General features: G+C 36.6%; 1 protein-coding gene across 1 annotated transcript in view; it reads right to left on the bottom strand.

The window, feature by feature from the left end:
• Window positions 1-4903: 4903 nt before the first annotated feature.
• The window catches only part of TNKS2 (tankyrase 2), a gene marked incomplete at both ends in the record, with an annotated part of 30713 nt that continues 18733 nt past the window's right edge, over window positions 4904-16883 (bottom strand). Inside the window, 11 exons of the mRNA XM_082002467.1 lie at window positions 4904-4966; window positions 5262-5418; window positions 7594-7780; window positions 9334-9439; window positions 10505-10579; window positions 11203-11300; window positions 13839-13959; window positions 14328-14410; window positions 15052-15304; window positions 15835-16023; window positions 16733-16842. Of these exons, the coding sequence (XP_081858593.1) occupies window positions 4904-4966; window positions 5262-5418; window positions 7594-7780; window positions 9334-9439; window positions 10505-10579; window positions 11203-11300; window positions 13839-13959; window positions 14328-14410; window positions 15052-15304; window positions 15835-16023; window positions 16733-16842 (1442 nt within the window). The remainder of the gene's footprint in view (window positions 4967-5261; window positions 5419-7593; window positions 7781-9333; window positions 9440-10504; window positions 10580-11202; window positions 11301-13838; window positions 13960-14327; window positions 14411-15051; window positions 15305-15834; window positions 16024-16732; window positions 16843-16883) is intronic.

Below are 16883 nucleotides of genomic sequence, written 5' to 3'. Positions count from 1 at the left end.
CCAAATATATTGCTGGAAAATGTTACCTTTTTGAAGAGCAGCTAGACTACATAAAACCATACACCACTAGCCCAAAAATAAGCGATTACTTTCAAGCCCATTTCTCAGGCTATTTCTATTGGCTTCACTACTCAATATTAATCCTCTCCCACATGTACCAACCTAGATCTGTAAACAGTATTATCAGCTGACATGAAGCTACTTTCCCAACTATAAGAAGTCTCAATCATACGTTCTCAGGCACTAGTGCGTTTTCTTTTGCACCTTCAACAATTTAGATCTATTTTAAATGTTAGGATTTGCAAATACTACTACTATGATCTTTTGAAAACTCTTGACAGTCCCAGCTTATACGCTTTGCAAGCAGGCGTTCCCCTGGCTGTGCCACTGCACACGCGCTGTGCAATGGCATCGTGTGCGCTGCAATTGTACCATGTAAGAAACCACCCCCATCCCCTTCCCTGCCACCCATGAAGATCCCAGCTGAAGCATACTTGACTTGTGGCCGAGTAAATTGAGCAGTTTTATCAAGATCACAGATGAAGAGATGGATCTGACCTCCAATTCCTTCTTTGAATTTTCTGGCTGCATTAAAATCCCCACCCCCACCTCCCCACATACGTCCTACCACTCGACAGAATGCAGGTAGATCATTTAATGTGACGTACTTTAATTTACTGGTGTGCTATTTACTGTGGTTTTTCACCTTGTCTCTGATAATCAATGCTTCAAACCCCATGTTTTTAAGAACTGTTGTATAGGACATTTGCCTTCAGTTTTTAAGCTCTTATTTTTCTTGCACTCATTATTCCCCAGGTTTATTATTAATATTTTGAACTGGCTGCAACTTTCTCCTCCTAAACATATGTGTTCTTCTCAAGAGATACTATTCTGAAATCCCTGTGAAGTTTACAAATCAATGCTTGTTTGCTGTTTTAACTCAAACATAAGTTGGGAAGTTGATCTACCATGATTATCTTGGCCATTCCTAATAACTGTATTAGTTACTCCTGCCATAACTTTTCAGTGCTTGTAGAACTTGCCTTTCTTTCTTTCAAGGTTGTTATTCGTTCTTAATTATTAATTCTCTCTCCCCTCCTGTCTGTCTTCTCTCAGTTACTAACATTGCCCCTTTTTGGCGCAGAACATGTTAACTTCAAACCAGTCACCTACATGCTTTTTCTTTTTATCTTGTATTCTGTTCTGGCTGCCTGCAGCTTTCTCTGATTTAGTGAGCCACAGGCAGAGGGAAGAAACCCTTCGATACTCTCAGAAGCACCACTGCTTATGCGTGCTGGAGAGGGGCAGAAAGAGGCACACACCTCCCTCCGTACCCTCGACTGTAGCACTTCCTTGCTGACACCTTCTCCACCTCCTACTGCAGCTTCAGTGGGTGCAGGAAAAGCTCAGCTCCAAGAACCACAGACGGGCAGACCTCAGTCAGTCTGATTTTCCAGTTCACTGAAGGGGAGAAAGCAGTCTTTGCTGTATTGTTGCATTAGATGAGTACTAATCAAGCCTTTTTACTTTTACCGGAAGGCAGAAGGCAAGCCACCCATGGAGCTATGGTGGTGGTTCCAGCAAAAGAGAAAAAGTGTTTTATTACATTAAGTTCAGGAGATGGGCAGAAGAAGGGGAAATGGCTCCTAGGCTGCAGCACCCTCACTGACAATGGTTGTCTGCTGGAGAAGTCACTTTTTAAATTTTTTCTCAGTTTCTTGGTGAATGATGTGAGTGGGAAAGTAAGCAAGTGTGTGTGTGTACTCATATAGAGACATATGTCTACACACACAGAGCATGGTGTTCAATGAGCACGTTCAGGGTAGAAAAGACAGTGGCAACTCCTTTTATACACAGTTATTCCCATTCAAAATTAGTGCCAACATACCTCTTGAACATGCATCGTATGGATAATCTTAAGTTTTTCAGTTATATATGACAGAAGAGTCTGGCTAAATTATTTTTTAATTTCTAAGAACTAAGGTCTGAGTAAAGTTTTTAAGAAAAACCCCTAACATTTTCAATTTGCTTAGTTGCAGCACTTGTTTTTATAATAATTACTTAGTTTAAAACAATTTGCAGAATGGAAAGTTAATTTTTATTTTTTACAACCTAGATAGGTGGAACTTTCAGAAGCCATTTTGTCAGAAGTTGTACTCCCAAGATACTTTAAAGATTTTTCACTACCCTTGATCTTACTAAACATTTGCTTTCCTGCCCTCTAGTGCTCATATCTATTTAAATCTTCTATACAAGTCTCGTTTTGGAAACCTCCTACCATATAAGTGGTCCTACTGAAATAAAATGATTTACTTAGCACAATACAACTAGTGATCTAAGCAGTACTTTTGTTGTTGCTCATGTCTCTATCATACTGCTACCTAAGCAGTTACCTGAAAGGTAAGACTTTTCAGGTTACTTTTAATTTTACAAAACCAATGGAAAGCAGTTTTCTTTTTCAGTTTTGGACTATATAATGGGAGTTTTAAATGTATAGATTACTTCTAGATTTATTATTAAAACATTTTCACTGGTAGCTAAAGCTGTTAGTTAGCCACATACCAAACTACAAGTTTCCACAGTATTTACAGTTTTTCATCCACATTAAAAGCTTTTCCATCTAATGGAATTAATTTTGCCTCTAATGATATAGTTTGTTATAGTATTGTGCATGCTCACATTTAAAACAATGGGTTGACATACTACCTCTGTAATTACTCCCATGCTACCAGAAAAACAGTGAATTACATTTATTTAGTGTTAAATGGATAGGGAATGTTACACAGTACATGTAAAGACACTTCAAGACGAGTAATGCAGAACTAATTGCACAAGAGATTAAAGGTTCACCTCAACGGTCAGCATTATCAAATCATTACAGCTTCCATCTTCAGTATGTCATGCAAAAAAACAGCTCAAAAAATCCCCAAACAGACAAAACCAACATTGTGGTACCACTTAAAATGCTATCATACCACAGTATTTTACAAGACATTAAGTGATCATTCATAGAGAATGAAGCATTTTAGCAGTAACAGAAAAGTTTTAAACAGACTTAACAGATTTTGCATGAACACCAATTCCAGCATTACTATACTAAGGAACAGGCAACATGCTGGGAGAAAGTACCTAAAAATCAAAGCCTTTTTAATTCATAGCCAATATTACTTTCTGCAAGAGTTATGCAACCTTATTATTCAGATTCCCCAAATAACTGGGTAAGGTTCAATACATTTTTACATAGAGCGTAATCACATAACCACCACATCAGCAAGACAATTTCATTATCTTGACCAGTTATTACATTTAAAACCATGGTATGATAACGTGCCCTGCAAACAAACTGTCTTCTGGGACAGTGTCCTGTATGTAGAAATATAAAACAAGTAAAATATACTCCTAACCACTTTAACCCCAAATGAATGATAATTTGTATTTACATATTTTTGAAATATGTAAGTAAGAACTGCAGATGGAAAAGAAGCAGAATACGCAAAAGAGCTACGACAGGGCTGACTGAACCGATCAGTGCATTCCGTAACGCCAAATGAGACTTGAGCAGGGGGTTGTACCTTTTGTACTCTTCCTTCACCCCAGAGGTCTTACCAAGGCTATCGAAGGCAGCTGCTGCCGTGGAAGAGCTGCTCATCCCGCTTATGTGCTCCTCGCCTAGCTGGCCAAGCACAGGGAGCAGAACCTTGCACCCTGATCAGTTCCACTCAGCCAAAAGCACTGCAGATTAACACAGTTCTACACACCTGCTTCAACTACAGCTTGAACATTAATGTGGAAAAAACACAGAAGATTACAGGATGGTTTTTAACGTTTCCACCTCGCAATACTCATATCCTGAGGGCACCAACAAGTAGATTAATTTACCAAAATAAGCATACAAAAAAGGCCAAGCTGTTTGCCCTCATATTAGGAATAAACTATTTAACTTCCAGGCTTAAATGTAAGCAAGAGGAACTCAGACAGACCTCCTTGAGGTTAGTTTTCCAACTACATTCAAAGAAAATAATTTACTAAAACTGTAACTTGCAAGGTCTACTAGCCTTGAAGTGAGGATACAGGTTAACTATACCTATATAGTTAAATAAAAAAATTCAGAAAACATTTTACAGAAATAAAATATGCAGCTCTAGGAAGTAGGTGGAAAAACACTTTCGTATTCAGCTAGAACATGCTATTTTCATAGCTCATCATTCTCAGGAATGTATATTTCATAAATAAAAATACAGAACAAAATTTGCATATTCAATCTAAAGTTGGATATTTCTAAACCTCTTCAGATAAAGTTTGATTTCTCCCTCACAAATAAGTGATAAACCCTGAAAAAAAAATTGGCTTTTCAATTCTATTGTGCATGAGAAAACACAGATGAACAAACCAACATCTGGAAAAAACATTTTGTACAAGGTTGCAGTTCTAAAACACTTATATTACAAAGCAATGTAAATAAATACCAAGCTAGTACAAAAGCTCTTATTTACAGTTTTACAAATGAAAACATTTTCAGTGTAAATGCAGTGTTTTAAAGAACACAATATTAGTAAAATGAGTTCCTGTATAGAGCATTACAATTCCTGCTAAATTTCAATGCAGTATTGTATAAAACCATTGTTTCAAGTTAATTTTTGTTTATAATTTAGCACAGCCAAACCCCAGTTTCTGCCTGGAATGGTATCTGTTAAAGTGCTGAAAAAGAGGACATTTCTGAAATTTTAGAAAAACAAACTGTACATTATTAAAGCTTTATCAAGTCAAAAATGGTATATTTTTTCACATTTGCTATCACACCACCTGTGGATGAAAGTTTTTCAACAACTCATTGTAACTAACAAGATGGCAGACATTGGTATCTTCGCATCCAAGGTCTGATGCTTTCCACAATTAATTTGTCTTAAGCTTCAGTGGTGGCTTCAGGTTTCATAATCTGGTAAGTAATCAAGTATTCTGGATAAGCCTGAAAGAATGACACACACATTCTTTATTATGACTTAATTTTCTGGACAAATTCAGAATGTTTGCTAGAGAGGGGAAAAAAATATTTATGCTAAAGAAAAAAAGGCAAAATGGCAAAGGTAAAAGGCATGGAGCAGTCAGGAAACACTGATCCTTTCACCTGCAACCTCACCACAGCTGGAGTTTGTTTTAAGGCAAAGGCAAGTCCTAGCACCTCTAAAGACAGAAAAAAACCCAACATATTACATGTCTTTAAAAAAAGAGTTTGGGAAAAATAAAACCAAAAAGCTATTTACCTGCTCCCCTCTATATATGACATATTCTGCCAATGCCAATCCATTCACACTAGGTCGCCCAGTAACTGAGTGATGTCCTGGGGGAGAATGAGCCATTTTCATAGCACTGAACTGCAGGAAAGACTTGCCCAGTGTTACACGACAAAACAGCAACTGCCTGTTGGCAAATGGAAAAAGGACCGTGAATACAAAATGCTTGTGATGCTCCAGAAAGACTATCTTTGTAACTTGAAACTTTCACTTGAGGAGAACAGCGGAAGTTTAAAGCCATTTTAGCCACTCTTCGTAGTTCACAAAATTCTAAAGTTCTGTTTAGCCTAAGGAAAGGGTCGGAAGTAACATCGAAAAATGTCCATCTTAACTACTGGACATAGCACGCTTAATAATGTACTCAAAGATCGTCACTACCTTTTTGTGAACCTTTGAACCTTTTGGGCTTTTTTCGTTTAAAGTTTTTTTTTTTTTAAAGTTCTCCGAGGGTGCCCCCCAATCATTTATACTAACAACATAATTCACTTGTGTTCTAACACTAGATTTGTGTCTAACAGCCAAATCAACATCAAGGCCAAATGCAAACTCTAGGTCAACATGAAATACCTCATACTAGCATTTGTCAGTACATTTTCATTATAAACAGACAGAACAAGGGTACTCATTTCTTTACATATGTACTACTGCAGTGGCAATGGAATCTCAGCATTTTTGTAGACCAATGTTACGTACCGTTTTGCTCAGCCAAAACTTTTGCTTTTCTAACTCTTTGCACAAGACAGATTAAAACAAGCTTTCTTATTCAAAACTTTAGAAAGCATGAAAAAAACTCTGACATCCTCTAACTCTCAAAGATTATTCTCTTTATTTGAGAGTGCCAGAAAAGAATAAGCAATATGAACAAGGGCAGAGACTCAAGGAAGGAAACTGGAAGAATCGCCTTATCCCTGTGACATCAATGCAAAACAATATGCACAGAAACACACAAAATATTCTCCTGGTTGAAATGATGGCCACCACCACAATTAACTCCATGAAGTAAGAGTAACTTTATTCTGAACAGATGGTGTCAATAAGACATAACAAGTGTTCTGCAGAAAAGTGAATTAGCAATACAGAGTCCACAAATCCACATCTGTATTTTAGTGTGTGAAGCAGCAGTGACGGGTGGGGGGGGGGGGCTGACTGTTACAAAGTACATCCTCCTCAAAGAAATACAGCATCTGAATTACCACTGAATTTCTCCTTTCTCTGTAACAGGCAATGGACTAAACCCTCATATCGCTACATCTTTCACAAAACCACCTAGCAGATCCTCTTCATTCTCTGGCTACCTAAGTCTGATTTTTTGCAGTAAGTTAAGGGCAAAGATTTGGTTAAATGCACTGAAGACGGTTAAAGGTTCTTTAAGACTTAAATATTACAGTTTTGTGAAAGTCTGTATTAGGCCCAGCACATAGCGCTGAGAATGTTTGGTTACCAGGCAAATCTCTCTTCAGAGAGAGACTTCATAGAATAGTTTGGGTTGGAAGGAACCTTTAAAAGCCATCTAGTCCAACCCCCCTGCAATGAGCAGGGACATCTTCACCTAGATCATGTTGCTCAGAGCCCTGTCCAACCTGACCTGGGATGTTTCCAGGGATGGGGCATCTACCACCTCTCTGGGCAACCTGTGCCAGTGTTTCACCACCCTCATTGTGAAAAATGTCTTCCTGACATCTAGTCTGAATTTGCCCTCTTTTAGTTTAAAACCAGTATCCCTTGTCCTGTCTCTACATGCCATGCTAAAAAGTCTGTCCCCATCTTTCTTGTTAAGCCCCCTTTAAGTATTGAAAGGCTGCAATAAGGTCTCCCCAGAGTCTTCTCTTCTCCAGGCAGAACACTCCCAACTCTCTCAGCCTTTCTTCACAGGAGAGGTGTTCCATCCCTCTGATCCTTTTTGTGGCCCTCCTCTGGACCCGCTCCAACAGGTCCATGTCTTTCCTGTGCTGAGGGTTCCAGAGCTGGATGCACTGCTCCAGGTGAGGTCTCACCAGAGTGGAGTAGAGGGGCAGAATCACCTCCCTCAACCTGCTGGCCACGCTGCTTTTGATGCAGCCCAGAATATGGTTGGCTTTCTGGGCTGTGAGCGCACATTTCCAGCTCATGTCCAGCTTTTCATCCACCAGTAGCCCCAAGTCCTTCTTGGCAGGGTTGCTCCCAATCCCTTCATCCCCCAGCCTGTACCGATAACCAGGGGTTGCCCTGACCCAGGTGCAGGACCCTGAATTTGGCCTTGTTGACTAGTGGTCTATAACACAATATACAAGGGCAAAAATCAAGATTCTTTTGAAGGACTTACCTGTGGCAAACATAACAAGATCTATCTTTGTGAATTGGACATCCAGTGCCACCTCCAATTCCATAAACATATTGATTGCTTTTGGAAGAATTTTCAGCAAAATAAATCCCAGCTCCAAACATGCCACCTATATAGGCATGTCTCTCATCAAAGCCTTTGTGAATGATTGCGTTCACAAATGGGGAGCCTAAGAGAAAGGAATTAAAATATTGAAAATACAGTATCCAGAGATTTTTGTATGTGTCATAATTCAATCGTCCATTATGAATTTTTTTTTGTACAATTCTTCTACACAAACAAGGAAATCAATCTCCAGATAATCTGACTTCGGATTTACACAGCCTATTTGCTAGAGGACAAAGGACAATAGCTATAGGTGATAGGTGTATCTTTTTAAGAAAGATTTACAAAGGATAATATCTGAGACAACTCTTGCTGCAAGAGAAGGCTCTATGAACCTGCTTTTGGGAGAGCTTCATTGTAACCAAGATTCACTGAATGCAGTTACACAAATACCATCTTCTTCCTAACATTAAGTAGACTGCATTTAAAAAGGAATAAACATAAACCAACATTTATTTACTTGCAATAGTCATAAAATTTAGCCTTAAAGAATAATCTGTTTGAAATGGTTGGATTCTGCATCTCAAGACACCTGCACTTTTTGTGAAAATTAATGGGTATCAGTTTTTTTAATAAGGATTTTTATAACAGTATAAATATGAAAGCACCTTTAGAGAAAGTCTGTTCTAAGAGAACATGGCATTTCAGTGTTATGTTGGAAATTAGAGTGCCAATAATCCAAAGCCTTATCCTCCACCATGAAGATGATAAAACCATGTATGAAGCAGAAAAACATTCCAGATTACAAGAAAAACCTACGACAATTGCTTCTGCAAGTGACATACGTGGCTGATGTTAATGCTTAAAAAAATTTATATGAACTAAAGACTTAGAAAAAAAAATAGAACACTCATAAGGCATTAATTGCTTTGTTCCAGGGATAATTTTGTTATTATGTAACTAATTTAAGACTTTCCTTCAAAGACAAGTCACTTCATTAAAAGGCCGTTTCCTCTTACAGGGCTACAGACCAGAGTCAAAAGACAGGATTTAGACAGCTACAAGTTTGGGCAAGCAGTTAATCATTGTGTTACTGCTGCTTCCAACAGTAATGTATTATGTTGGGAACCATGTAGCTTTCATTGTAAGGATGTACCATGAACTTGCTTAATTTGCTCATCAGGACAAACTACATATTTGTGCAAAAAAGAGCTTTCAATTTGCTTTAATTTGCTAACTATAAGCTAGCTTTTCTGCAATGATGATCAAGAACTAAATTTATCAAATTATAAAACCAAGAAAACAAAAAAATCCCACCCCAAACCCCAAAACAACCCATATAATCATTTTGGTCATAGAGCCAATAAAACAGAATTAGTTACTTAACCAAGGAGAAGCCACACTCCTTAATCTCCATTCATGACTGTGAAAGTGTTTTCACTTGGATCTTTGAAGTCTCCTTTGGGGAGAGACAGGGACATGCAAATTTCAGAAGAAAGATGCAGTGCCTTATATGTCTCCATTGTGACATATACAAACACTTGTTCATATAAAATTAATGCAAAACCTAGAACCTATTTCCACTGAGAAAATCTACTTTGTCTGAGCCAGTAGAAACCCTTCAATAAAAAGTGCTGATCATGAAATGAGTTCATAAGGTGCATTTCAATATCTCACCGTGAAATAGCATCCTTTCATTAGCATGGTTATGATTCTCTTCCGAGACCTCTTTCCTCCTGTGAGTATATCTTTCCCATAGTTTTTTGTTGCACACTTTCTGAATCTGAAACAGTCAAAACGTAAGTTCCATCCTGAAACTAAAAACTTATGTTAGCTTTACTTGACAAATGTTTAACCTATAGCAGCTACATCACAGTAAACTTTTAGTGCCACTTAAACAAGAATACTTTCCCTAGAACTCAAAACAAAAATTCTCTAACTTACCCTGCAGAAGTTGATTGATGTAGCATAACTTCAGTAAATCATAGTTATATGCTTAATTGAGAATAAATTAATTTTAAACATGTCTTGAGCAATACTTTTTAATTTAGATTTAGCAAGTTTAGTCACAATTCTACTTGAGTATCACTCCAAACATGGCTTGATGCCAAACCACTAGCAAGAAGATCACGTAGTAAATTAAAAAGTGTCTTCCATGAAGACTTCTAGAACACTTGTAAGAGCAAGTAAATTATGTACTCTCTGCAGAGGTATGCTGGACACTGACAAAGCCTTATGTGTGTAGATATAGCATATGAATTCTACTGGGGAAACTAACATCAGTTCAGAATAAAACTTAGTAGTACTTACTTGCAAATCATAATCTCTGTAATTTTAATGAAAATGAACATTTCTTCAGGGGAAAAAAAAAAAACCACCACCAAAATTCCACTGAATTATTTAAAGCAAGGTTGTCTAATGCCTGGTGTTTTAAGCTTCTTTGGTGTTAAATCAAGCCAAAACAGGTACCCTTACTTCCATGCTTCAAGAGTTTTCCTTTTACTTTTTGCTGTTTTTTCCTCTGCCGTTCTCTCAACGGAAACCTTCTTTTGTTTCCTATAAAACCTTCTGTCTTTTTCTTCAAACATTCTGCAGTTTTCTGTGAGGTCTTTTTATGTAAATTTCTCATAGAATTTCTTAATGACTATTAACCTATAAGAAGTTTTTCCATATAATCTTACTCTTTGAATTTCCCTGGAAGATGATCTTTTTCCTGTGCGTGTCTCAGAACGGCACATCTTATCACATTATGGAACTCAAACATATGTAGGACATTTTACTTTCAGCCAAAACTCTAAAGGTGTAACTCTAAACGTGTAACCATCATCCATAAAAATGCAACAGCTACCTTTAAGATGTTGTATCTATTGAAGACTCCGCCAGCATGTCCGCCATCTCTGTGCTCTCGGACAGTACTCTGCATCTGAAGATTGAGAATTTTAAGGAGGACCACTTTGTTTCAGAGCACATTCAACAGACATACCCTTCACACACTCAAATAATCAAAAGAACTGATTCTGCCTTAAAAAAATAATCAAAAATCATACAAGAAATTTTTAGGCAATGCCTGTATGTTTAGTAATGTCAGATTTTGTGGATGAACATTAAACAGGTTTAATGATTTTTTTAAAAAACATGTCTTGAACTGTCCACAGTCTAGTTTTCAAATTGAAAAAGATTGTCATTAATTTATTCAGAATATTGTTGCTTCAGAATCTTGTCCTGTGTGATTATGACACTTTGGAAGGAAGTGACTTAAAACTGTGTGTAACAGGCAATTGATTTATACATTATATGAAAGAGCTTTTCTATATAGTAGAGGTTTTAAAAATACTACAAGCAGTAATAACATAATAAGAAAAAAGTTAGGAACGTCATGAGCACATATTATAAGTGGTGCAAAGTTGGAAATCTGAAGTATCCTTATGCAAGTTTTTCTTAGCTTAGCAGCGTTTATTACACTGTTAAATTGCCTAGCAATACTTCTTTTTCTAATACTTCAGTAGAAATTACAGAAATACTGAGGGACTACAAAGAAAGGCATACCTCCTCTTCTACTGATTGAAATTCCTTATCTTCAGTGGAAAGATCTATGAGAATAGTTCCACTACCAGAAGTATTTAGAGTCAGGTATGGGTTAAGTCCTGTGAGTATAACAAAACACAGCAACAGTTTCAGAAACTGCTTTAAGACTGCTGATTTGGAATGATAACCAGTAAAGATTTTTCTTTTTAAAGGGACCATTTTCTCAAAACTCACTCTACAAGATGAAGAGGTTAGCTGCTAAGGAAGGCAGAGATTACCAATGATTTTAATTGCCTTCCATCAGCCACATACATTTTTGCAGGTGTCAAAGTGCAACCCCTCAAATAATTTCATTAGTTTCAAACAAACTTTTTCAGCATCTCTGCTTAGAACCTCTACTCATACATTACCATGCATATCCTGTAAATGCCATGAGAAGCACAGCAGCTGGGTCTGGATGCAGATCAACTGCAATAATTTTCATTGATCTTTGGATACTGATCAATCATTCTTTCAAAAAAAATAAACATTTCAGACACATCTATTTGTCTATCTGTAGCTCAGTATGTTAAAGTACATGACAGGGAAACTATACGTAAGCAGTTTCTTACTTAAGAGTTCATTTTAATTCTAGGCAGTGAAACAGTGATCAACCTGTACCTGTACAGAGTCCATGACTACTGATGGCAATGGCACCATAACAAAAGAATTTACTTGAAGTGCTAATTCAGTAGGAATATTTTTCCCATGGATCATGCAGAAAGAGCTGACAAAAGAACTAAGATAGTTTGTGAATCTAAAAGGCCTGAGTCTGGTATTGAAAGCTTAAAGGAAACGATCATTCCAAATATGCAAAAAAAAATTTATGGAATTTTACACAGAATCCATTGTCAATTTACATAGAGACTTCAATCACAACTGGAAAGTAATGGGAATGTAATTACTGGATATAAGAATAAAAAGACAGTGTGTATCAGGTGTCTTCTTGCCCATGGCCTTGTCTGGGAAGGCCATGGGCAAAAGGTGATCAGAGTCAGATGCTGGGTCTCTCATAATCTCTCTAGAATGGAATAATTACAGATTCATCCACAGTCAAGAGCCTCATGTTAGCATATGCAACCAGAACAAGAGCGTTCAGGAGCAACAAACTCTGCCAAGAACAAACCAAAATAAAGTTCTTCCATAAAAGCCCTACTAACCTTGAAATAATGGCTATACTGTGTTCAGGAAGAGAAGCCAAAATACACATGCAAACATACTTGAGTGCAAGAGCCCAAAGGAAAGATATAGAAAATTAACAAAACAACTGAATGACAACAATCCTCTCCACCTCAAAACCACACCCTAGGGAGAGGAGGGGGAAAAAAAAAAAAATATCAAGAGCTGTTGAAATATTCAGTTTAAATACTTAGGCCTGTGGTTAATGTTACAAATGAAAATGTCAGGCCTTTTCTGGCAAGACAGCAAGAGTCTAGTAGGAAGAATGGGGGTGGGAATGGTGAAGAATTTAGACATTTGACATTCTGTCTATATACAGACATATTGAACATATAGTACAAATATACGTATGTTCAAAAATACATCAGGCCCACTTGGAAGGCAAAACCAGTATATGATTACTGGTTGTGTAAACCTAGAACTCAAACAGGACATGAGTCTGAAATGACACCTTAAAAATAACTTCTATCCAAAATACTCAATGAACCTCTCAAAAACCATCTGACAATTAACAGAAAATTAGGAATATACACTTAAATACTTCACTACTAGGAAAAGGATTATCTTAATGCCTGGTTAATACTGTTAAGGAGCAAAAAATAATTTAGAGCTTGGGATAGAGACTCTCTCACTATTATGGACTACAGATTTTAGAATGAGGATTCATAGATGGTGACTCAAGAGGGAAAAAATCCTACCAATTCTAACTAGTTTATTCCATTTTTATGAAACACAGCAAAACAATAGTAAAAGGTTTGGGTTTTGTGTGTTGTTTTTTTTTTTTGTGGGTTTTTTTTTTTTTTTGTCTGTTATGCAACCATCATTAAATGAAGCATACTATTCCCAGAATTGTGCTGGTATCAACAATGCTGCACAAATAAAGAGGCTGTAGCATAAACTTCAATACAAGTTGAAGCCATTAAAGAAAGCAATTATGTTAGTTTCGGTTCACTGGAACCACACCAACTCTATTTTTAAAGAAAATTTTAAAGAATTTCAGCTGGATTTCTGAGAGAGCAAACATAGTACTCTCTTGCAGAACCCAGTGGAACAGTAGATAACAGGCCCTAACCTGTTGGGGCCTATCATCAACAGAGAATGCATTCTACTCTCCACAGTGCTCCAGTGAAGATAAGCACTCCCTACCTCAAAAAAAGTTACGATCATTTTGCACTAGATCTACACTTTACCTAAGTAAACAGAAGACAGTGATCACAAAGAAAAAAAAAAATTAGAGAGATGAAAGACAAGATTCACAGTAATTCACAACACAAATAACAGCACTCATGTTTCAAGTCGGAAGACATTCTTATCATTTTCTAGGACAAGTTTTATTATAAATTCTTTCTAATAAGATGCAATTTGGAATAATCGAAAGCATTTATAAAAATGGATTCTATAAAGGCAGTGTTACATAATAATTTGAAACAACTATATACCTTGTTGTCCAGAAATGAGTCTTTCAACTCCTTTAATGATTTTATGCCTATGGCCATAAGCATTAATTCCAATTTCCTTCAGTTCTTTGTGTCCCATTTCAACCAACACATCCAGTGTTATCTATAATGAAAGCAACACCATTTTTTCTACAACACAATAAACAGACTAGAACAGCTGCCAATGACAGCAAAAACATACCTCACAATAGTTGAGATAAAAATCCACCATTTATACCACTGAAAGGAAGCATGCCCACACTCTCAAACTGATATAGACATTATTTCCCCCACTTTCTTATATGCACATATATTTTAATATATATTTATATTGTGTATCAATTAAAAAAAAAATCCAGTTACACTTGTTTCCTTCATTCCACTCATTCTGACATTCACTGATTTTAAATGTCTCATTACGTTATTCTAAACGGTCAGTATTTATTCCCTTGCTTTCTAGCTGAGTATCTGGAAATAAATACAGCTACTTACCTGTTCTCTCTCAAATATGTCAATTAGATGTTCGAGGCCAAGGTTCCGCACAAACTGATTTATGCTAAAATCTACACCTGAAACTGCATAAGAAGAAAAACTCAAAATGAGCATTCATACATGTATTGTAAAATAAAGTACACACATCTCACGCTGTCTGTGGCAATAACAAGACACAAAGAAATTCCTGGCCTTCTGATGATGCAGAATAACTATCTGTACTCTTACTTATTCCACCCTAGTACTCTAAGATTTCTACCCTGCTCAAGAGTGGTCTTTGAGCTTCCACAAAATAAGCAACTAACTAGTTACCAGTAATACGTGTTCAAACAGAAAAATATTTTAAGAACTAAACCATTACAGAAGTAACCTTTTCAAGATATCCGATTTAAGAATAGCCTCTTAGAAACTAGAAAAAGTTTGTAGTAATATGCTGCTTGGTATGGAGTCAAATCTCATTTGACTTCTCTTTTAAAACACAATTCACCATTTTGGTTCTGTACAACCAGAAAAAAAGGAACATTTTAAAGATTCTCTAAGGGGAAAATACTAAAATCTTATACTACAACACTTTTAGACTTCTGTTCCTCGTTAATGACATCATAAGGAATAGGAATACTGCATACGCCACAGTAACTGTGTGCATATGTGGGAAACTACACTTCTGTATTCTACTTACCATACAGTGAAAAATGTTACTCATTCCTAACTGAGAAAGCCTCACCTTCTTTTTTCTCCAGAACAGTAGCTCCCTCTGCACTGTTTGTACCAACAACAGAAGGAAGTTCAGAAAAACTACCAGACAAGTTGTCAAGACTACTTGCAGCAGACAGACTGGATGGACTGGATGGAACAGAGGACAGGGAATCAGCTGCAGAACCTGTAGTCTGAGATACACTTATAACCTGAGGTTTGTAGCAAGTCGGTAAGGCTGAAGGAGGCATTGCTGCTGACAATAATGCACTGACATCATCTGCCTAAATAGCAGAAAACAACTTATTAAAACAGAGGAACACTTTTACACCGTGTTTTTTCCTAGCATGCATTATCATTATTCCAGACTTCTTAAGTATACTGCAATATTAATAAATACATATTGGAAAAATACGCGTTTTATAATGCAGTTTACAAAAGGCCTTTTGTGCCAACAGCATACATGAAACTGTAGAATGTTTACAAATACAAGCTAATAAGATAAAAAGTAAAGAATTCAGTATTTCTAAAAAACTTCAGGGACAGTTAAACAGTATTAATTTGCTAGGAAAAACAAAAGCTTCTACTGGCAACCAGAATTTATGAAACAAAACAGTTACTCTGACTGTAGCTTTGAATTGTATTATAATACTTAGCAAAAAACCCACCCACATACTTAACAGCCAGTGTAATATAACATTGTAACTTAAACTTATACTGCTACAAAGTTTTCTTACATTTTATTGCCACAGTTTTTGTATTAGTCAAACTATAAAAATCATGCAAATTTCCTAAGAAGAGCCCCATCACTTACAGTGACCAGGTCCAATGGCGTTTGTCCTTCTTGGTTTTTCAGAGTAGGATCAGCCCCATGTGCCAGTAACAAGGCACAAAGCTGTGTCCTTCCTTTCTGGGCTGCTTCATGTAGAGGTGTGAAAGCCCATTTGTCTGTAGCATTCACACATGCATTATACTTTATAAGTAAAGCTGCTACATCAACATGCTGGAAAATAAAAACACCTGGTAAATGCCAAGGTACCAAACTAACTCAAAACTATTACTGATACTTCTCTGTAATCCTCATTGTGAATTCTCTTAGAATACATTCACTTTTTAATTATGATTAAAAAAAGGATTAAAACAAAGTGTTTTCTTCCTCACCTATAAACATACCAGTAAAAAGTTAAGATTTCTTCTCTTGTGAAAAAAGGACAGACTACAACAGAATCCCAAATCCAGGGGAACCTGAAGGAAAAAAGCCTCAATTTGAACTTCCAGTTTGGAAAGTTCTCCAACTGTTTTGATTAAAGACTTGATCCAAGCACAAATATCCAGGAAATCCACAAAAACAATCAGTGTCTCAACACCAGCCAAATAAGTGACAATGAGATCTTGTTGGTAACATTTGACTGGCACTGGTAAGGAAATGCATTTTATGGAACACTTTTCAGGCTGTTGGCTTTCTAAGTGTTCACGTTTGGAAAACTCAATTCTGTAAACTCCAACCATGCTTTTACAAATGCAAAAGAGTCTTCACCTAGAGAATGAGCTAAGACTTTTTTTTTTTTATCATTTTACAAATAAGATTACATCACAACTCAGTGAAAAGAGCTTTCTATAGAGTATTGGCTCACAATGCTGTCAATAAAATGTGTCATTTTTATTTATTTTTTTTAAAGTAAATAATGCCTCAGAAAGTTTGAGATATTTACCCCATAAGATGCTGCATTATGCAGAGGAATCAAACCTCCTTTATCCTGTGCGTTCACATCTGCTCCATGCTGTAACAGGTACTCTGCAACCTCCAAATTGTTGTAACCAGCTGGAAGGTTGCAAAAGGATGAAATAAAACATATTAAAAAA

This window comes from Phaethon aethereus (assembly GCF_964289735.1).
Source record: "Phaethon aethereus genome assembly, chromosome: 7".
NCBI lineage: Eukaryota > Metazoa > Chordata > Aves > Phaethontiformes > Phaethontidae > Phaethon > Phaethon aethereus.
This window is presented reverse-complemented; position numbering and strand designations above follow the sequence as displayed.